This window comes from Accipiter gentilis, chromosome 1 (assembly GCF_929443795.1).
Source record: "Accipiter gentilis chromosome 1, bAccGen1.1, whole genome shotgun sequence".
Taxonomy (NCBI): domain Eukaryota; kingdom Metazoa; phylum Chordata; class Aves; order Accipitriformes; family Accipitridae; genus Astur; species Astur gentilis.
Genome location: NC_064880.1, coordinates 8,844,334 through 8,864,609, shown reverse-complemented (window position 1 = coordinate 8,864,609; position 20,276 = coordinate 8,844,334). Strand labels below are relative to the sequence as shown.

Genomic DNA, 20,276 nt, shown 5'->3' with positions numbered 1-20,276 from the left:
GGCTCACAGTACCCATGCCAGCCTGGTAGCACCCATAACAGACTCACAGAACCCGTACCGTGTTTTGCAGTACCCCTGCCATGCTTAATGTCATCCACACCAGGCTCAGAGCACCAATGCCATGCTCGTAGCACCCACGTCAGCCCCTGGCACCCTGGCACCTCCGCACTCCTGCCCCTGGCTGCCCCCGCAGGGCATTTGCACCCGACGGGCAGCACGACCCCATGCCGTGTCACCGCCAATTCGTGCCACCAGCGGGGGTCACGGCCGGTACTGATAAGAAAGAGCCAGCTCAGCCGGGTGCCGCTGGGTTAGGTCACCCCTGTCCCCATCACAGGGCCTCCAGCAGGCGGCACCCACTTGTGCAAGGGTGTCACGAGTTGGGGCGGCCTCAGCCCCCCTCTTCGAGCAAAGGGCCCGCGATAGCAGCAGGGCCACAACGTGCCGGGGCGGCACTGGCGGACGATGGCGGCAATGCCGGGCCACGGCGGGGAGAGCAAAGGTCCCCCGGGACACAGTGACAAGGGGCCAATAAAACTTATACAGCCCCGGCGCCGGAATTTTCCACCCAGATCCCCGGGGGAATCGGGGGGTGCTTGTAGCACCCATCACCGTGGGGTGCCTGGGTGGGGTTGGGGGACCTGGGGTGCTCCAGCTGGGGGGTCCCAGGGGTGCTGGCCGCGGCGGGGTCGCCCATGAAAGGGTTCTTTGTTTGCCGGTCACGCGCCGGTGGCGGTGGTTGCGAAGCGACGGCCGGGCCGGGAGGGCAGGAGACGGCGGGAGAGAGGCTGCAGCCATGGCCGTCTGGCCCTGGGGCGCCTGGAGGGGGCCATCCCCGGGGCCTCAGGGCTCCCATCCCCATGGTGACGGGACGTCACTGGGTGCCCATCACCGTGGCATCAGGGCACATGGCTGAGGCCATCCCCGTGTCCTCAGGGCACCTCAGGGGGCCTACCCCTGTGGCCTCAAGGCGCCTTGGGGTGCCTGTCCCTTTTGCATCACGGTGCTTCAAGTGCCCATCCTCATGGCTTCAGGGCACTTCGGGGTGCTTGTCCCCGTGGCACCTGGGTGTCTTTGGGTGCCCATCCCCATGGTGTCTGGGCACCTGTGGGTGCCCATCCCTGTGGCACCATGGGTCCTCAGGGCAAACAGTGCATGTGGCATCTGGGTGTCTTTGGGTGCCTGTTCCTGTGACACTGGGGTGTCTCTGGGTGCCCATCCCAGTGGTATGTGGGCACCTCTGGGTACTATCTGCGCCCGCCCAGCCAGTGACATCTGCCGCCCCTGCATGCCGGCCGCCCCTCCGCATGCCCACACCCCAGCACAAGGACACGTGTGGTGCCAGATCTGGGGGTTTATTTGCCCGATGCCACACTGGGAGGTCGCCGCCGCCAACACTCAGTTCTGGCTCATGGTCTGGAAAGGAGAAGCTGCTGAGGGGGGAGTGCAGCACCCCAGCACCCCAGCACCCTGGCACACCACTGCCCTGGCACCCTAGCATTCCAGCACGCTGGCACTCCTGCAATCCAGCACCTCAGCAGCCTGGCCCATTGGCACCCTGGTATCCCAGCACCAGAGCACCATGGCACCCTGGCACCCCAGAGCCCTGGTACCCCAGAACCATCGCACCCAAGTGCATCCCAGTCCCCTGGCATCATGGCATCCTGGTACTCTAGTGCCCCAGCACTCCGGTACCTAGCACCCTTGCACTCTGGTATCCTGGCACCCCAGAGCCCTGGTACCCCAGCACCATGGCACCCCAGTCCCCTGGCACCCCAGCACCACAGCATCCTGGTACCCTAGTGCCCCAGCACTCCAGCACCCTGGTACCCCAGCACCGTGGTACACTGGCATCATGGCACCCAAGCACCCTGACACCCTGGTATCCCAGTTCCCTGGTGCTCCAGCACCCTGACATCATGGCATCCCATTTTCCCAGCACCCTGGGCATCCCGGCACCCCAGCATCCCGTTCCCCACCTCGGCGATCCAGTCCTCGAAGGCAGAGACACGGGTGAAGACTGTCGGCTTCTTGGGCGCGTTGCAGCCCAGCCCTGAGACGAAGCTGGCGATGCCGTGCACCTCCCAGTGCCCGTCGGCTGCCTGGCAGTTCAGGGGACCTCCGGAGTCGCCCTGGGGTACAGGATGGGGGGGGTGTCAGTGCCAGGGGGGGTCCCAGCGTGCCCCCCCCCAGCCCGGCGTGGCACTCACGTTGCAGCCGGCCTTCTCTGCGCCGCCGGCGCAGATCATGGTGCGGCGGATGGCGAGGATGCCCCACCAGTCGGGCTGGGTGCAGCGCTCGTAGGACACCACGGGCAGCAGCGCTTCCTGCAGCCGCTCTGGCAGTGGCCCCCCCGCTGCCAACCGGGCATTAGGGGGGCTGGGGTGGGGGGCGTGCCATGCTCGGTGTCCTTCCTGCTGGCCCTGACGGTCCATGGCCAGCCAGCCAGCCATCCGTCCGTCCGTCCATCATCTATCCTTCATCCAGCCACGTGTCTGTCCGCTCCACATCCATCCAACCAGCCCACATCCACCCGTCCGTCCGTCCATCCATCCATCCATCCATCCGTCCCTTCAACCCCGCATCCTTCAAGCCCTCCAGCCCTCCACCCTTCCCTCCATCCCTGTATCCTTCCATCCTTTCCTCCATCTCCCCATCCAACCCTCCATCCATCCCTCCAACCATCTCCCCATCCATCTCTCCATCTCTCCAACCATCTTCCCATCCAACCCTCCATTCCTCCAGCCACCTCCCCATCCCTCCAACCATCTCCCCATCCATCCCTCCAACCATCTCCCCATCCACTCCCCATCCGTGTCCCCCCCCCCAGGACGTACTGGCCAGCCGCCCCCAGCCGCTCAAGTAGCAGGGGTACCCATCGGGCAGGACAGTGCCCGCCGGCGGCAGCTGCCCCACCTGCACCTGAGTGTTGAGCACCGCCAGGCGCTGCAGCTTCAGCAGGGCGATGTCATTGCTGCCACGCAGGGACACGTGTCACGGGGGGGGTGGGGAGGCTGTTGGGGACAATGTCCCCAAGCCCCCCCCACCCCCACCCAGGGACCCCGCTCACCCGCAGGCCACACAGGAGCTTTGCCATTTGGGGTGGACGAAGATGTCGGCGGGGGCCACGGGGATGCGCTGCTCGGAGCCCTCCCTGGCACCCATGTCGTACTCGCCCAGCACCACCTCATAGGTGAGCGAGGAGCTGCCCGGGGGACGGGTACATCAGGGGACACCGCACCCCAGGGTGCTGCAACCCTCCTGCACCCCTCCCTGCACCCTGCACCTCCTCCATTCACCCCGTACCACCCCATGCGCCCAGCACCCCTTCCATGTACCCGTTCTGCACAATATATCACCCCTCCACCCCGTCCCTGCACCCAGCACCCCCTCCATGCACCCTGCTCAAACCCTATGCCCCCATCCCCTCCATGCACCTGCTCCTGCACCCATTTGGCACCCTGCACACTGCCCCTACACCCTGCACCCCTCCTGCACCCTACATCCCCCTGCACCCCCATCCCTTCCACGCATCCATTCCTGCACCCTGCACAATCTTTCTGCACCCTGCGCCCCTTCTGCACACTCCCTGCACCTCCCCACACCTCCCTGTACCCCTCATGCACGCTGCACCCCTTCATGCACCCATTCCTGCACCCTCCACAATCTTTATGCACCCTGCACCCCTCCTGCACCCATCCCTGCCTCCCCATCCCCCCCTGCACCCTACATCCTCTCCATGCACCCACCCCTGCACCCTGCACCCCTCCTGCACCCCTCCCTGCACCTCACACCCCCCGTCACCCCTTACACTCCCTCCTGCACCCTGCCCCCCAACAGCCCCCCCCCCAGCACCCGCCGTGGGTCTCGGGGGGTCCCTCACGAGATGCAGTGTGCAGCCGTCATCACCCAGTTGGGCGCGATCAGAGTGCCCCCGCAAGTGTGGCGGAAGGTGCCGTCCCGCTCGTACTGCAGCGAGATCTGCGGGGACACCAGTGGGTGCCACAGCACCCATGGGTGCCACCCCCCACCCTACCCCCCTGCCTGCTCACCTGCCAAGGCCAGCTATAGGGTGCAGCATCCTGCCCGTTGACCACCCGTGAGTTTGGCAGCACCGTGGCCTGGCTGCCTGCGGGACAGGGCGCCCGTCACCCACTGGGAACCCATCACCCCACCCAAGGATGGGGACACGGGTAGGGGGCTTGGGGACATGGGTGGAGGCTCAGGAACACCTTACCACCAGCCACCAGCAGCAGGAGGAGGCTCAGCATCGCTGTTGTAGCTCAGTCGGGGCACAGGGGGGTGGCTGCTGGCCTTAAATCCCCTCCGGTATCGGGGGCACCCAAGGGCACCCCTGGGAACCAGCACCTGGCACCCACCTGGGTGCTTGGGGGGGGGCACTGGCAGGGTTAACCATTAACCTTGGCCTTGGGGGGGACGTGGCTCCTGGCACCCAGCCAGCTGCACCCAGTGGAGACCCTATAGACCCCTGTGCCCGTATAGCCCCTGTGCCCCTACAGGCCCCATACCACCCCTGCCCTGGTGCCCGCCCCATAGCCCCTATAAACCCCCCGTGCCCCCCATACTGCCCCATGCCCATGATGTCCCTATCTAGCCCTTATTGCCCTTATAGCCCCCATGGACTCAGTGCCCATATATCTCCCCCTCCCAGACCCCATAGCCCCTGTGCCCCCATAGCCCCCATAACCACCCCTGTGTCCCCCACAGTCCTCCATACCCCCCATGACCCTGGTGGTCCCCTCTGGCCCCCATACGTACCCCATCCCGGACCCCATAGCTCCTGTGACCCCCATAGCCCCATATCCTCAATGCCCCTGGTCCCCCCCTATAACCCTCTGTGCCCCCCTATAGCCCCTTACCCCCTCAGCATCCCTATAGGCACATGGTACACACCACGGAGCCTAGAACCCCTGTGGTCCGCAGAGCCCCAGTGTCCCCCATAGCAGCTGGGGTCCCTATAGCCCCTATACCCTTCAGGCACCTGGTGCCCCCCCATAGCCCCTGTGCCCCCCATACCCTCATGTCCTGCTACCTGCATAGCCCCTATATCCCCTATGCACCCCATGGCCCCTCTGCCCCCAGTATACTCCATACTCCCCAGTACCCCTGGTTTCCCCAGTAGCCCCTATAACCCCCCTGTGCCTCCTAGAGCCCCTATATCTGCCATGCTCCTTGTGTCCCCTATAGCCCCCATACTGCCCCATGTCCCTGGTGCCCCTCGTAGCCCCCATAACCCCATGTCCCCTATAGCCCCTATACCACCCCATGTCCCTGGTGTCCCCCATAGCCCCTATAACCCCATGTCCCCTATAGGTCCCATACTGCCCCACATATCTGGGGGCACTGTGTGTTTTGTGGGGACACTCGTGTCACCCCCGTGTCTTCGTGGGCACGTCCCACGGCCGCATCCTTGTGAGCATTTGTGTCCCAGGCTAGGTGGCACAGACGGTGTCCCCACGCCCCCCCCCATGTCCCCTGCAAGTTCCCAGAGGTGTCCCCACGGGGTCCCCACGCCCTCCTGTGTCCCCTGCAAGTTCCTAGAGGTGTTCCCCCCGGTGTCCCCCCGGTGTCCCCACGCCCCCCCGTGTCCCCTGCAAGTTCCCAGAGGTGTCCCCACGGTGTCCCCACGCCCCCCGTGTCCCCTGCAAGTTCCCAGAGGTGTCCCCCCGGTGTCCCCACGCCCCCCCCGTGTCCCCTGCAAGTTCCCAGAGGTGTCCCCCCGGTGTCCCCACGCCCCCCCGTGTCCCCTGCAAGTTCCTAGAGGTGTTCCCCCCGGTGTCCCCCCCGGTGTCCCCACGCCCCCACCCGTGTCCCCGTGGACATGCACCGAGATGTCCCCTGGGTCCCCACGCCCCCCGCCGTCTCCCCGTAGAACTTCCCAGAGGACACCCGTCCCCTCCCCTTTCCCCACGCCCCCCCCCCCCCGTGTCCCCTTCAAGTTCCCAGACTTGACCCCCCACCCCCACCCCGCCCCGTGGGCGCGCTCCCGGCCGGCCCCGCCCCGGGGCGGGGCGGGGCGGGGCTGGGCGGGGCCCCGGGGCGGGCGGCGACGCGGGAGCGGAGCGGGACGGGAGCGGAGCGGCGGGGCCGGAGCGGGGCGATGGGGCCGCCGGTACCGGCGGGGCTGGGAGCCCTCCTGCTGCTCGGAGCCCTCCTCGGAGTGAGTGTGTGCCCCCCCCGCGTCCCCTCGGGTCTCCAGGGGGTGGCGGGGTCCCATAAGAAGTTGGGGTCCCCTAGAGGGATCGGGGTGCCCCCCCCGGAGTCGGGATTCCCCCCTCCACGGAGTTGGGGGTCCCCTAAAGGAGTTGGGATCCCCACCCCGCAGTTGGGGTCTCCTAAAGGAGTTGGGGTGCCTTGAAGGAGTTGGGGGGGGGTCCTTAAAGTACTTGGGGGGGGGCGGTGCGCTGTGGCCGAAAGGATTTTTGGGGGGTGTCCCGTCCCCTCCCCGAGCTACAGGAGGGTGCGGGGTCCCCGGCATTGTGCTCTGGTCGCTAAAGGGGAATTGGGGTCCCCTCCCCGGGTACTGAGGGGGTGCGGGGACCCCGGGATCCTGCCCTGTCCCATCAGGGAATTGGGGTCCTCCTGGGCACCAGGGAGATGTGGGGTCCCCATGCCCTAAGGGATTGGGGTGTGTGTCCGTCCCCCCCGTACCAGGGGGGATGCGGGGGGCCTGGCACCCTGCCCCGGTCCCTAGGGGATTGGGGGTCCCGTCCCCCCGCCGCCATGTACCGGGGGCATGTGGAGACCCCAGCACCCTGCCCTGGCCCCTGAGGGAACCGGGGTCCCCCCCAAACAGCAAGGAGGGGTGGGGGCCCCATCCCCATGCCCTGTCCCATCTGGGAATTGGGGTCCCCCCATAAACCCGGGGTGCATGGTGTGCCCACCCCCATGCCTGTTCCCTAAGGGACTTGGGGTCCCCCAGGGACAGGGGCACACGGGGTCACCACGCCCCATCCCCCTCATGGAATTGGGGGTCCCCCTAAACCCGGGGCACGTGGGGTCCCTGTCACCGCACCCTGTCCCCTCAGGGAATTGGGGTCACCCAGGTCCCGGGGTGGGGGGGTCCCCATCATCCCCCCAAGCCACCCATGGGCTCCTGACCCTGGGGGTCGAGCTGTTCCACCCCCCCTCCCCCGGGACCCCACTGCCCTCCTGGCCCTGGGTGGGGTGGCCACGTATAGGGGTGCGTCCTGCTTTTGGGGTGCTGCTCCCCCGCCGCACCCCCCCATCCACCTCTCCCACCCTGGCTAAATTTAAAGGGTGACGGGTGGCGCCAGCCACCCTAAAAATAGCTCTCCCAAAATACCCCCCCTCGGGGGGGGGCTGCGTCTGGGGGTGTCCCGGGGGGGGGGGTCACACCCAGCTGGGATGCAGTGTGTGGGGGGGTGACACATCTGGGTGCCCCCCCCCCCAACGGGGGGTTTGCACCGTGGGGCAGAGCATCCCCTGTCTGAGGGGGGGTCCCCAAGCAAGGTAGGGGGGGCTGATGGTGATGTGGGGGGGCCCCCCCCCACCCGGGGCGGGGTGGGGGGGGCAGGGGGGTGGTTTGGGGCTGGGACGATGCCCGGGGCTGAGAACAGAGGGGGCCTTGTTGCTCGGGGCCATGCTGGCAGGGCTGGCCCCCCCCCTGCTCCGTGGGGCTCCCACCCACGTCCCGGGGGGAGGGCTGGTGGGGACGAAAGTGGGGGGGGAGTCCCCCCATGTTGCCCTTCCCCCACCTCGCCAACCCCATTCCGCTACGGGACAGGGGGATTTGGGGACACCATGACGAGATGGCACCCCAATATCCCCCCCCCCCCCGACTCTGGGATGCTGAGGAATGTGTGTGTGTGTCCCTTAAAAAAATGCAGGGGGGGGTCCACCCACTCCACGGGGGGGGTTCTGGCGTGGGGGTGGCCCCCCCCCCCCCCGAGGGCTGTGAAGGGTTAATGGAGGGGGGGTGAGGGCGCAGCAGGAATGTGCGATAAGATCGCCAGGCCTGGGGGGGAGAAAGAGGGGGGGGGCCACGCACCCGCGTGTGCACGCACCCGCACCCACCCGGGGCGCTCCCAGCACCCTCATTGCTCGCACCCTCACTCTTGCACGCTCGTGTGCGCGCTCGCACCGGCTTTGCTTGCTCCCACGCTTTTGGGAAGGGATGGGGGTGGGGGGTGGGCTTCGTGTCCCCAGTGGGGACCCTTGGGGACCCACCCAGGATTCCCCAGGGTGGTGTATGCGTGTGTGTCCCCCCCCCCCCCGCCAAGGGTCCCCAGCGCACGTGGCCCTGCGAGCTCCCGGCGCGCTTCAGCTCTTTCCCATCGCCAAAGATGGCCTGGCTGGGAGGAGGAGGAGGAGGAGGAGGAGGAAGAGCAGGACAAGGCCAGCCCAGACTCCTGGGTCCCCTCAGCACCCTTGGGGCGTTGCCCCCCCCCCAAAGCCCAGCTCTTTTAGGATAAATTAGGCACACAAATATTTGCTCCCCCCCCAGGAGTGACTTTGACCCCACAGCTGTTTGCACCCCCAAAATCACGGGGGGGGGAGCAGCAGCGGGGAGGGGGTAGGCAGCTGCCTGTACCCCCCCCAAGGGACCAGTATCCCACCAGCTGTGCTGGCAGCCCCCCCCAAAAAACCCCCTGGGGGGGTCCCCCAAAAACTGGGGGTGGCTAAGCACTGCAGTGGGGTCCCCTCCATCCCAGGGGACCCCCAGGGGAGGAGGAAGGTTTTTTGAGGGGGGGGAAACACCTTGTAGCCACGACCTTGGGGGAACAATAAGGCTGAGGGGGGGCTGCTATTAATAACCCCCCCCGGTTATTATTCCTGCCGTGCGTCACCTCCTCTTCCTTGCCCGGATGAAGTAAAGGGGGGGACACACATCCAGAACTTAGGGGGGGCACATCCAGATTTTGAGGGGGGCACATCCAGATTTTGACAAGGGGACACATCCAAATTGATGGGGGGGAGGAGAAGTTGAGGTCCCCCCCCGAATTTGGGGCACAAGGTTCATCAAGCGAAGTTGCACGTGGGACAGGGTGGTGCTTCCTCACCCTCCTCTTCCTCAGCTCCCCCCCCATCCCCACCCGGGTTTTCCCCAGGGTGCGGGGCAGGATTTGGGCCGGCGAGTGGAAAATGTGAGCGGCGGCGTCCGGCCGGGCGCGGTGCCCCGGCGGCGGCGGGGGGAACCCAGGCGTCCGGGTGCGGGGCCGTGGCGCGGGGAGGCTTCCGGTAACAGGAGAGGGGTGATTGTCCCCTCCCTGGCCACCGCCGGTGACAGGACAGGCAGCTGCCCTTCCGCTTGGTCAGGATGGGGCCCGCTGCCCGGCAGGGCTGAGCACCCGCCCGCTCGGTGCATGTGTGGGGAGCGGGGGGCAGAGAAGCCACATACTCGGTGCATGCATGGATGGGGTGATGGTGGAGCACGTACACACTCAGTGCACGTGTGGGGAGCAGCAACAGAGAACCCGCGTACTCGGTGCCTGTGTGAGGGGCAGTAGCAGAGAACCCACAACTCAGTGCACGTGTGGGGGCAGTAACAGAGAACCCGCGTACTCGGTGCATGCCTTGGAGAGCAGTGGCAGAGCACCCACGCAGTCCGTGCATGTGTGGGGAGCAATGGCAGAGGACCTGCACGCTCAGTGCATGTGTGTGGGGATGATGGCAGAGCACCCACGCGCTCAGTGCATGCGTGAAGGGCAGCAGCAGAGCACGTACACACTCAATGCACGTGTGGGGAGCAGTAGCAGAGCACCCCCCAGCTCAGCGCACGCATGAGTTCCTCTGTGCCTCAGTTTCCCCCTCCACACCCCACCTCCCCCCTCCCAAGCAGGCCGGGGCTGCGCTGGCACCCACGGGGTGCCCCCACCCCGAGCCAGACTCCCTCCGGGTGCCATGTCCCCCCCGTTTGTGCAGGCGAGTGGCCATGTCCCCCCCCCTCCCCGTCCCCCAGCACCCGCTTAATCCCCCCCGGCGCTTGTTTGCACAGCAAAGTGCTGCCCCGACGGATTCCTCGCCACGGCGGGCGCCGGGGGCGGTGAGGGGGGGGGACACGGGCCGAGGGGCACCCGCCGGGGCGGCGCACACGCGTGTGCGTGTGTTGGTGCACAGGCGTGACGCGGCGAACGCGGCACTGTGTTGCCGGCGAGGATGCGTAGCGGTGCGAGTGCAGGCGTCCGTGTGCACCCGCAGCCGCATGTCGGTGCGCAAATACGTGTGCACGGCCACGTGTCGGCATGCACGTGCGTCCCCGTGTCAGTGCACGCGTGTGGCGGTGCGAAGGCAGGTGCGCAGGCGTGTGTCGGCGTGCATGTGCATTGCCGTGTTAGCGCACACACGTGTGACGGTGCAAACATACGTGCACAGTCCCATGGTGCTGTGCACACACATCTCTGCGTTGGTGCACACATGTAGCGGTGCAAATGTGTGTGCACAGCCCCATGCCGCTGTGCACACATGTAATGGTGCAAGCACACGTGCACAGCCCCACTCCACTCTGCACACGCGTCCCTGTGTCAGTGGATGCACATAGCGGTGCAAAGGCACGTGCACAGCCATGTCAGTCTGCACACGCATCCCTGTGTCGGTGCACACGTGTACAGGTGCAGAAGCGTGTGCACAGCCATGTGTCAGCGTGCACACGCGTCCCCATGTCGGTGCATGCACGTAGCAGTGCAAAGGTGTGTGCACAGCCCCACGCCCCTGTGCACATGCATCCCCGTGTCGGTGCATGGACACAGTGGTGCAAATGCGTGTGCGCAGCCATGTGTCAGCGTGCACACACATCCCCGCGTTGGTGCATGCATGTAGTCGTGCAAACACGTGTGCACAGCCACGTGTCAGCGTGCACACGCGTCCCTGTGTCGGTGTGTGCATGTAGCAGTGCAAACACGTGTGCACAGCCACGTGTCAGTGTGCACACGCGTCCCCGTGTCGGTGCGTGCCCGTAGCAGTGCAAAAGGGTGTGCACAGCCCGCAGTCCCCTCGCGCACGCCCCCCTCCCCGTGTGCCGGCACACGCGTGTGCCCGCTGCCGTGGCGGTGCCGTGGCGGCGCAGGAATGCGGTGGGTGGGTGATGAGCTCATTCCCCCCCCCCCCCGCGCCGTGACTCCACCGCGCAGCTATGCGGCCCTGGCCCTGCCAGCACCCATCTGTGTCCCCCCCCTTACCCCCCTTCCCCGGTGCCGGTGACGTGGCCTGGCACCCAGCGGAGGGGTGATGGGTGTCCCCCAGGTCACCCGCAGCACCCGGGGCTTGGCCGAGACCTCCTTCCCCGAGGACACGGTGGCCGACCACGTCGGGGGGACGCGGGGACGCCGGTACTACGAACACCTCTCTGATGACGAGGACCTGGTGGCATCCGGAGGTAAGGTGGCACCGGGTGGGTGGGTGTCACCGTGGGTGGGCGTCACCCTGGACGCCACTGGCGCTGTCCCCATTGCAGATGGCAGCGGGACCTGGTGGCATCTGGCCAGTAAGGAGGCACTGGGTGGGTGCCACCCTGGGTGGGTGCCACCGTGGGTGGGTGTCACTATGAGTGGCTGCCATTCGTGCTGTCCCCATTGCAGATCGCAGCGGGACCTGGTGGCATCCATTGGTAAGGTGGCACGAGGTGCCACAGGTGGGTGCCACCCTGGGTGGGTGTCACCATGGGCAGGTGCCACCCTGGATGCCACTCGCGCTGTCCCCATTGCGGATGGCAGCGGGACCTGGTGGCATCTGGCAGTAAGGTGGCACTGGGTGGGTGGGTGTTATTATGGGTGGGTGTCACCGTGAGTGGATGCCACCCTGGGTGGTCGTCACCCTGGATGTGTGCCACCCTGGGTGCCACCCGTGCTGTCCCCATTGCAGATGGCAGTGGGGAGGACGGCAGTGGCATCACCTGGCCACCGGCAAGCGCTACCCACATACCCGTCGTCGGGCTGGCACCCACCGGTAAGGGGACGCCGTGGGGGTGGCACCTGTCCCCTGGGTGTCACCTGCGTGTCACCGCTCTCAAGCTCTGTCTCCTCTCCATCCTCTTCCTCTTCTTCCTCCTCTTCCTCCTCTTTCTCCTCCTCCTCGGCGGGCAGCGCTCGGGCCCCCCCCCGCACCGGCGGGCATGGTGGTGGCGGAGCCCGAGGACGACCCCCCGCTGAGTAAGTGACACATATTGGGGGACCCCTCCCTTACTGCACCCCCACTTTTTTCTCCCAGTGCCATATGTTGGGAGGGATGCGGCTGGATGGGTGGGGATCACAGCTGGATGGGGGGGTCGCAGCTGGGTGGGGGTCACAGGAGGGTATTTTTGGGGGGGTGCAGGTGCTATCCCTCACATTTTTGACAGCCCCCCCCCCCCATTTCTGATTCCCCCCCAGTTTATTTTCGGGCGCTGGTGAACTTCACCCGCAGCATCGACTACAGCCAGCAGCTGGAGGACCCCGAATCTGAGGAATTTCGGGAGGTTTCCGAGGCCGTGGTGGATACGGTAAGGGGGCACTCCCGGGGAGGGGGGTGGTGGGGGGTTGGGGGCACCCAAGGGAGCACCCTGACCCCCCCGTTTTCTGCTCCCCCCACCAATCAGCTGGAGTCCGAGTATTACAAGGTGCCCGGGGAGCAGGTGGTCAGCGTGGTCTTCATCAAGTGAGCTGGGGGGGTTTGGGGGGGCTTAGGGGGCTTTAGAGGGTTTGGGGGGGCTGGGAGGTTTAGGGGGGTCAAGGGAGCTGGGGAGGTTTGGGGGATGCAGGAGAGGTTTGGGGGTGCAGGGGAGGTTTGGGGGATACTGGGAGGTTTGAGTTGGTGGGGGGTTTAAGGGTGATGGGGAGTTTTAGGGGGGTTGCTGCGGGAATTAGGGGTGATGGAGACGTTTTGGGGTGTGGAGGGGGTTGTGGGGATGGGCAGGTTTGGGGGGGCAGGAGGGCTTGGAGGGGATGGGAAGTTTTGGGGGTGCAGGTGAGGATTGGGGGGGCAGGGAGGTCCAGGGAGTCAGTGGGAAGGTTTGGGGGTGATGGGGAAGCTTGGGGAGACAGTGGGGAGTTTGGGAATGGTGGGGAGCTTTTGGGGGTGATGGGGAGGTTTGGGGGTGCAGGGATAATTGGGGGTGCAGGGAGCTTTTGGGGGTGCAGGGGAGGTTTTGGGGGAGATGGGGAAGTTTTGGGAGTGCAGAGGAGCTTTTGGGGGTCCAAGGAAGATTTGGCAGGGTGCAGGAGGGAGATTTTGGGGTGCTGACATCCCCCTCCCCTTTCCACCCCCCCCCAGAGAGCTGGAAGGCGATGTTTTCGTGGAGCTGGACGTGGGCTCGGAGGGGAACGGGGATGAGGCGCAGCTGGGGGGGGTCCTGCGGGACCTGGTGGCCGCCGGCTCCATTGCCTCCTACCTCACCTCCCCCCTCGGCTTCCAGTTTCGGCGCTTGGGGGCCGGTGAGTGCTGGGGGGGGACACACCTTGGGGGAGGGTGTGCGCTCAGACCACCCCCATAGATCCCATCCCATCACCTGGTCCCACGTAGCAGTGTGTCTCGACCCCCCCCCTCCTGGTGGGTGGATCTTTGGGGGGTGGGGGGAGTCACCCTGACCACGGTGACCCCCCCCCCCCCCCGCCTGCAACTAGTGACCCCCCACCCACGCGCCTGCACCTCCCTGGAGTTCACCTGTGGCAGCGGCGAATGCATTGCCGCCGAATACCGCTGCGACCACCGGCCCGATTGCCACGACGCCTCTGACGAGGACGGCTGTGGTGAGACCTCCCCCCAACCCCCCTATTTCCCCCATAACCCCCCATAAATCCCCCACACCCCCATTTCCTCCCTGTACCCCCCATACTCCCCCACTGCACGTTCTTCTCCCCTATAACCCCCCCTAAACCCCCCCTAAACCCCCATTTCCCCTCCTAAACACCCCTAAACCCCCACTGCACCCCCATAAAACCCCCACTGCACCCCCATTCCCCCTAAACACCTCTAAACCCTGCTGCACCCCCACCTCCCCCTATAGCCCCCCATAAATCTCCCCACTGCACCCCTAATTCCCCTATACCCATGTAACCCCCCCGCACCCTCATTTACCCCCATAACCCCCCCACTCTACCACCATTTCCCCCCTAAACCCCCCACTGCACCCCCATTTCCCCCTTATAACCGCCCATAAACCCCCCACCACACCCCTATTCCCCCCCCAGCCCCCCATAACCCTCCTGTACCCCAATAACCTCCCTGCACCCTCATTTCCCCCCCATAACTTCCCCCCCCATCCCCACAGACCACCCGACACGGATGCCCCCCACCACCGCCCGCCCCGCCACCACCCGCCCGGTGAGCACCGTCACCGTCGCCGCCACCACCCCGCCGCGTCGCCTGCTCACCCCGCGCCCCCCCAAACCGCCGACGGGTGGGTGCCAAGCGGGCGAAGCCGCCTGCACCAACGGGCGCTGCGTCCCCCGCGATTACGTCTGTGACGGCGAGCCCGACTGCGCCGACGGCAGCGACGAGGAAGCTTGCGGTGAGTTTGCGGTGCCGTGGCGATGGGGTGGGGGGCACCCTATGGGTGCTGACAGCCTCCCCCGCCACCCACCCAGGCACCCCCTCGCCCTGCGAACCCAACGAGTTCAAGTGCCGCAACGGGCACTGCGCCCTCAAGCTTTGGCGTTGCGACGGCGAGAATGATTGCGGGGACGGCTCCGACGAGACCGATTGCCGTGAGTATGTGGCCAGGTTGGGGGACACGCGCGGTGACACGATCCCGGTTGACACGTGTCACCGTCACCGCTGCAGCCACCAAAGCGCCCGGTGCGGCGTGCGGGCCGGCAGAGTTTCGGTGCGTGGCGAGCGGGAGCTGCATCCGTGCCAGCTACCAATGCGACCGCGAACCCGACTGTCCCGACCGCTCCGATGAGGTCGGCTGCGGTAAGTGACACCCGGAGGGGACACGTCAACCCAGGCGAAGGGACACCTCTACCAGGCTTTGGGACGTGGTGCCCGGTGTTGGGTTGGGGACACTGTGATGTGGCTGCGTGCTGGGGATGCTGTGCCCAAGCTGTGCTGGGGATGCGGTGCTGTGGCACAGGCTTGGGGACGCTGTGCCCGGGGATGCTGTGCCATGGCACCGGGCTGGGGACACCGCGCCTGGGGACCCTGTGCCATGGCACCGGGCTGGGGACACCGTGCCTGGGGACCCTGTGCCATGGTACCGGGCTGGGGACACTGTGCCCAAGCTGTGCTAGGGACCCCATGGCATGGCACCAGGCTGGCGACGTTGCTCCCAGGCTGTGCCAGGGACCCTGAGATGTGCCGGGGACCCCGTGCCATGGCACTGGGCTGGGGACACCGCGCCTGGGGACCCCGTGCCATGGCACCAGGCTGGGGAGCCTGTGCCTGGGGGACCACGTGCCGTGGCACCAGGCTGGGGACACGACACTGTGCTGGGGACACTGTGCCCAATCCGTGCCAAGCTGGGGACCCTCTGTCACGGCACTGTGCTGGCTACAGTGCTGGGGACCCTGCACTCAATTGGTGCCACGCTGGGGACCCAGTGCCGTGGCACGGTGCCGGGTGCTGCGCTGGGGACCCCGTGCCCAAGCTGGGTTGGGGACCCCTTGCTGGTGACCCCGTCCCCAAGCCGTGCCACGCTGGGGACCTGGTGCCACAGCGCGGTGCTGGGTGGCGTGCTGGTGGCCCTGTCCCCACGCGGTGCCGTGCCGGTGACCCCGTGCCCAAGCTGGGCCGGGGACGCGGTGCCGGTGACCCCGTCGGCAGGCGGTGCCACGCCGGGCGCGGGGTGGTGACGGGGGGGTGCGGGCAGTGCCCCCGCAGGTGGTGACGCTCCCCCGGGAGTCGGTGCGGGCGGTGCCGGGGCAGACGGTCACCTTCACCTGCGTGGCCACCGGCGTCCCCACCCCCATCATCACCTGGCGCCTCAACTGGGGCCACACCCCCAGCAGCCACAGGTGGGGGTGGGGCGTGGTCCGGTGGGCGGGGCCTAAGGGGGCGGGGGGCGGGGGGTGGCCCGCAGGGGCAAGGGGAGCTGGCTGAGGGAGGGGTCTGGGGGGAGGAGCTTCTCTTTGGGGAGGGGCTTGCCCTCGGGGTGTGTCCTGCGGTGGGGAGGGCTTGCACTTGGGGGAGGGGCTTGTGCTTGGGGTGGAGGTGGTGGTGGTGCTTGGGGCGGGGCCTGTAGTGGTGGGAGGAGCTTGCACCTGGGCGAGGGCCTTGTGCTGGGAGGGGCTTGCACTTTGGGGGAGGGGTGTCTGGTGGTGGGAGGGGCTTGTGGCAGGAGGGGGCTATGGCGGGAGGGGCTTGCACTTGGAGGTGATGCTTGCACGGGGGCGTGGCCTGCTGTGGTGGGCGGGGTTTGGGGGGGAAGACTCCCAGCAAAGGGGCGGAGCTAACAGCCAGCAGGGGCCATGCACACAGTGGACAGGGGAGCTGCACGGTGGGCGGGGCTTCCCCTTGAGGGCGGGGCTTGCACGGGGGGCGGGGTGTGCAATTAGGGGCGGGGCCCGGGCATGCAGCGGGGCCGTGTTCCTTTGCCGGTGCTGGGTACCGAGCATGCCGGGTGCTGCGTGTGCCGGGCACTGGGTGCCGGGCGCCGGGTGCCAAGCGTGCCGTGCAGGGTGTCGATCGTAAGCGAGGCCGGGCAGGGCACGCTGACCATCCGGGACGTGAAAGAAGCCGACCAAGGCGCCTACACCTGTGAAGCCATCAACACCCTCGGCATGGTCTTTGGCATCCCCGACAGCATCCTCACCGTCACCCGCCCTGGTGAGCGTCCCCTGCCCTCCGCTCCCCATCCAACCCCACCCCCACCACGGCACCGTCACCGTCACCCATCATCTCCCACAGGACCGTGCCCTGAGGGCCACTTCCAGGTGACGGGGACATCCCGCTGCCTGCCCTGCTTCTGCTTCGGTGTCACCACCGCTTGCCGTGCCACTGCTCGGCACCGCCACCGCCTCCACCTCCGCTTCGACCGCCCCGACGACTTCAAGGGTGAGTTACTGGGACAAGGGACAGGGGACAAGGGAAGTGCCAGGGGCTAAGCATCTCCTTGCAGGCGTCAACGTGACGGTGCCGGCCGCGCCATCCCCGCCGGTGCTTTCGGCCACCCAGCTCCATGTGGATGTGGGTGCCGAGGAATTCCAGCTCCTGGATCTGTCCCGCCGCTTCCTGGCCCTCGATGCCTTCTGGGCGCTGCCAGATGCCTTCCTTGGGGACAAGGTGACACTGGGGGTGGGGACAGGGCTGGGGACGCCGGCGGCACGGCTGCTGACAGCCCGCTGATGCTGCCAGGTGGATGCCTACGGGGGAGCACTGAGTTACGGGGTACGGTACCGCCTGGGGCGGGGACCCCCTGAGCCCACCACCCACCCCGACGTGGTGCTGCGGGGCCACGGGCGGCAGCTGCGGGCGCGCACCGGAGCCACCCGGCCCGATGTCCTCAACCGGCGGCATGTGCCCTTCACCGAGGTGGGTGGGAGCCGGGTGGGGGATGGCAGTGGTGGGTGGGAGGGTGGTGGTGGTGGAGGTGGTGGTGATGGATGAGTGATGCTGGTGATGGTCATGGGTGGGTGGTAGGTGGGTGATGCTGGTGGTGGTGGGTGGGTGATGGTGATGCTGGTGGTGATGGATGAGTGATGCTGGTGATGGGTGGGTGATGCTGATGGTGGCGGGTAGGTGATGCTGCTGATGGGTGGGTGAAGCCAGTGGTGGTGGCTGGGTGAAGCTAGTGGTAGCGGTGGCTGATGCCAGCGTTGGCATCACCCTGGGGTGACACTGGTGTCACTGTCCTGGCAGGACCACTGGGAGGATGAGGAGGGTGCCCCAGTAAGCCGGGAGCTGCTGCTGCTGGTACTGCAGGGGCTGGAGGGCATCTTCATCCGGGCGGTCTACGACGGGCGCATGGCTAGTGTGGGGCTCAGCGACGTGGCCATGGATGTCACCAGCACCAGTGACACCGGCCTGGGGCCAGCCGGGGACGTCGAGGAGTGCAGGTGACTGCTGGTAGCGAGGTTGTGGGCTCGGTGCCACCACTGCCACGATGCCACCGTCACACCACTGTGTCCCCAGGTGCCCCGTGGGCTACGCGGGGCTGTCATGCCAGCGATGTGCAACCCGCTTCGAGCGGGTGACAAGGGGACCCTACTTGGGGACCTGCTCCGGTTGCGGCTGCCATGGCCACTCCAGCACCTGCGACCCCGTTTTTGGGCACTGCCTGGTAAGGAATGGGGGGGTGACAAGGGAATGGGGATGTGGCACGGTGTCACCATGCCTCCTGTGCCGCATGTCCCCATCCCCCCCCAGAACTGCCAGCACAACACGGAGGGTCCCCAGTGCGAGAAGTGCAAACCTGGCTTCTTCGGTGATGCCACCAAGGGCACGGCCACTGCCTGTCACCCTTGTCCCTGTCCTTACACCGAGCCAGCTCGCAGGTGGGTGCCAATCCCAGGGGCCCCCCCGCCCCCAAAATATCACTGCCCCGGTCTGTCACCGTCATTGTCACCTGCAGGTTTTCGGAATCATGCTTTTTGGACACGGATGGCCAAGCCACCTGCGACGCCTGCGCACCCGGTTACGCCGGCCGCCGCTGCGAGAGGTGGGTGCGGGGGGTCCCTATAACCGCCCCCCCCCAAGAACCTCCCCCCCATCATCAACCCATTCCCATAGGTGTGCCCCGGGCTACGAGGGAGACCCCATCCAGCCAGGTGGCAAGTGTACCCCAATTGGTGAGTGGTGGGTGTTGGTTGTGGGGTGCCCCCCCACACCCAGGGGTGCCCCCCACCCTCACCCTCGCTGCCCACAGGCCAGGAGCTCGTCAAGTGCGACACCCGTGGGGGCAAGGATGAGGCCGGCGGGACGTGCCGCTGCAAGGTGCGGGCAGGGTGCTGGGGGGGGGGGCACTGGGTGCTCCCATCTCCCACAGCACCTAATCTGATCCCTGAAGCACCCAGTGTGATCCCTGGGGCACCCAATGTAATCCCAGCTATGGCACCCAGTCTGATCCCCCATAGCACCTATTCTGAACCCCCCATGGCACTGAGTCCAGTGTCTGGGGTACCCAGTCCAATCCTCCCTAGCACCCATGCCACCCATTAGCACCCAGCCCGACACTCCATGACACCCAGTCCAATCCCTGGGGCACCCATTCTGACCCCACCATGGCACCCATTCCCCCCCCACCCCATAGCATCCATTCCGACCCTCCCCCATAGCTCCCAGTCCGACTCCCCCCATGGCACCCACTCCAGCCCCCCCCAGCACCCAGTCCCACCCCACCCACCTCCATTTCCACTCCCCAGCGACCCCCCCCCGCCGCAGCACCCACCTCCCCACCCTGGCACCCCATTTCCCAGTCCCCCCAGCACCCAGCTGGTCTGATCCCCCACAGCACCCATTCCTCCACCCCCTGGCACCCCCACCCCCGGCACTCATCCTGTGCTCCCCCCGGCAGCCCAACGTGCGGGGGCGGCTGTGCGATGCCTGTGCCGCCGGCACCTTCCACCTGAGCGCAGCCAACCCTGAGGGCTGCCTGCAGTGCTTCTGCATGGGTGTCTCACGGCACTGCGCCAGCTCCGCGTGGAGCCGCCACCAGGTACGGTCACCAGGCCGTGCCAGGCCACGCTGGGTCATTTGGTGCCATGTTGTGCCATGTTGTGCCATACTACGTGACGTCAAGCCATGCCATTATATGCCACGTTATGCCATGCTGTGCCTTGCCTTGCCGTGCCGTGCCATGCCATGTCAAGTCAAGCCGTGTTGTGCCATGCTGTGCCATTATATGCCGTTATGCCATGCTATGTCATGCCGTGCTGTGCCATGTAATGCCATGCTATGTCAGGCTGTGCCATGTTGTGCCATGTCGTGCTGTGCAATGCCATGCTGTACCATGTATTGCCATCTTTTGCCATGCCATGCCACGCTGTGCCATATAGTGCCTTCCCATGCCATGTAGTGTCATGCCGTGCCATGTTGTGCCATGCTGCCACATGCCATGCCACGTAGTACCATGTTGTGCCATGCCACACCATGCCTTGCTGTGTCATGCCGTGCCATGTTATGCTATGCCATGGCATGCCATGTAGTGCCGTGCTGTGCCATGCTGTGCCATGCCATGCTGTGCCATGCCATGGAGTGCCACGGAGTGCCATGCCTTGCTGTGCCATGTTGTGCTATGCTATGCCGTGCCATGTCATGTCGTGCTGTGACGTGTCATGCGTTGCTAGGCCGTGCCATGCAGTGCTGCACCATGCCATGTAGTGCCATATTGTGCCATGCCATGCCATGCCTTGCTGTGCCACACCGTGCCGTGTCGTGCCATGCCA

At 66.5% G+C, this 20,276-nt stretch overlaps 2 protein-coding genes across 13 annotated transcripts in view; one reads left to right on the top strand and one right to left on the bottom strand.

The window, feature by feature from the left end:
- Positions 1-1,398: 1,398 nt before the first annotated feature.
- Positions 1,399-4,271, bottom strand: CELA3B (chymotrypsin like elastase 3B). The gene is made up of 8 exons (XM_049803135.1): positions 4,238-4,271; positions 4,053-4,129; positions 3,884-3,981; positions 3,071-3,205; positions 2,838-2,974; positions 2,211-2,356; positions 1,980-2,132; positions 1,399-1,416 (listed from the first exon to the last, which is right to left on the bottom strand). The coding sequence occupies exons 1-8, from the start codon at positions 4,269-4,271 to the stop codon at positions 1,399-1,401; spliced, it is 798 nt and encodes a 265-aa protein (XP_049659092.1).
- A 1,796-nt stretch (positions 4,272-6,067) lies between these two features.
- Positions 6,068-20,276, top strand: part of HSPG2 (heparan sulfate proteoglycan 2) — a 39,205-nt gene continuing 24,996 nt past the window's right edge. For 10 of the 12 annotated variants that reach the window (XM_049803381.1, XM_049803371.1, XM_049803330.1 and 7 more), the window contains exons 1-23: positions 6,068-6,181; positions 11,224-11,356; positions 11,842-11,925; positions 12,063-12,128; positions 12,348-12,457; positions 12,554-12,612; positions 13,228-13,388; positions 13,578-13,703; positions 14,225-14,464; positions 14,541-14,660; positions 14,737-14,868; positions 15,764-15,908; positions 16,571-16,719; positions 16,801-16,947; positions 17,012-17,175; positions 17,248-17,424; positions 17,752-17,948; positions 18,025-18,172; positions 18,259-18,386; positions 18,464-18,550; positions 18,622-18,680; positions 18,758-18,825; positions 19,406-19,546. In XM_049803381.1, coding sequence (XP_049659338.1) covers positions 6,122-6,181; positions 11,224-11,356; positions 11,842-11,925; positions 12,063-12,128; positions 12,348-12,457; positions 12,554-12,612; positions 13,228-13,388; positions 13,578-13,703; positions 14,225-14,464; positions 14,541-14,660; positions 14,737-14,868; positions 15,764-15,908; positions 16,571-16,719; positions 16,801-16,947; positions 17,012-17,175; positions 17,248-17,424; positions 17,752-17,948; positions 18,025-18,172; positions 18,259-18,386; positions 18,464-18,550; positions 18,622-18,680; positions 18,758-18,825; positions 19,406-19,546 — 2,901 coding nt within the window. In that variant the 5' untranslated portion in view covers positions 6,068-6,121. The remainder of the gene's footprint in view (positions 6,182-11,223; positions 11,357-11,841; positions 11,926-12,062; positions 12,129-12,347; positions 12,458-12,553; positions 12,613-13,227; positions 13,389-13,577; positions 13,704-14,224; positions 14,465-14,540; positions 14,661-14,736; positions 14,869-15,763; positions 15,909-16,570; positions 16,720-16,800; positions 16,948-17,011; positions 17,176-17,247; positions 17,425-17,751; positions 17,949-18,024; positions 18,173-18,258; positions 18,387-18,463; positions 18,551-18,621; positions 18,681-18,757; positions 18,826-19,405; positions 19,547-20,276) is intronic. The other 2 variants (XM_049803323.1, XM_049803313.1) reach the window with 1 other exon arrangement.

Excerpts from the sequence above, each read along its gene's own strand:
- CELA3B (XM_049803135.1), bottom strand. The coding sequence starts at position 4,271 with ATGCTGAGCCTCCTCCTGCTGCTGGTGGCTGGTG. Across the intron at positions 3,982-4,052 it reads CCTATAGCTGGCCTTGGCAG|ATCTCGCTGCAGTACGAGCG; the intron begins GTGAGCAGGCAG and ends GTGTCCCCGCAG. Across the intron at positions 2,975-3,070 it reads AGCTCCTGTGTGGCCTGCGG|CAATGACATCGCCCTGCTGA; the intron begins GTGAGCGGGGTC and ends CCTGCGTGGCAG.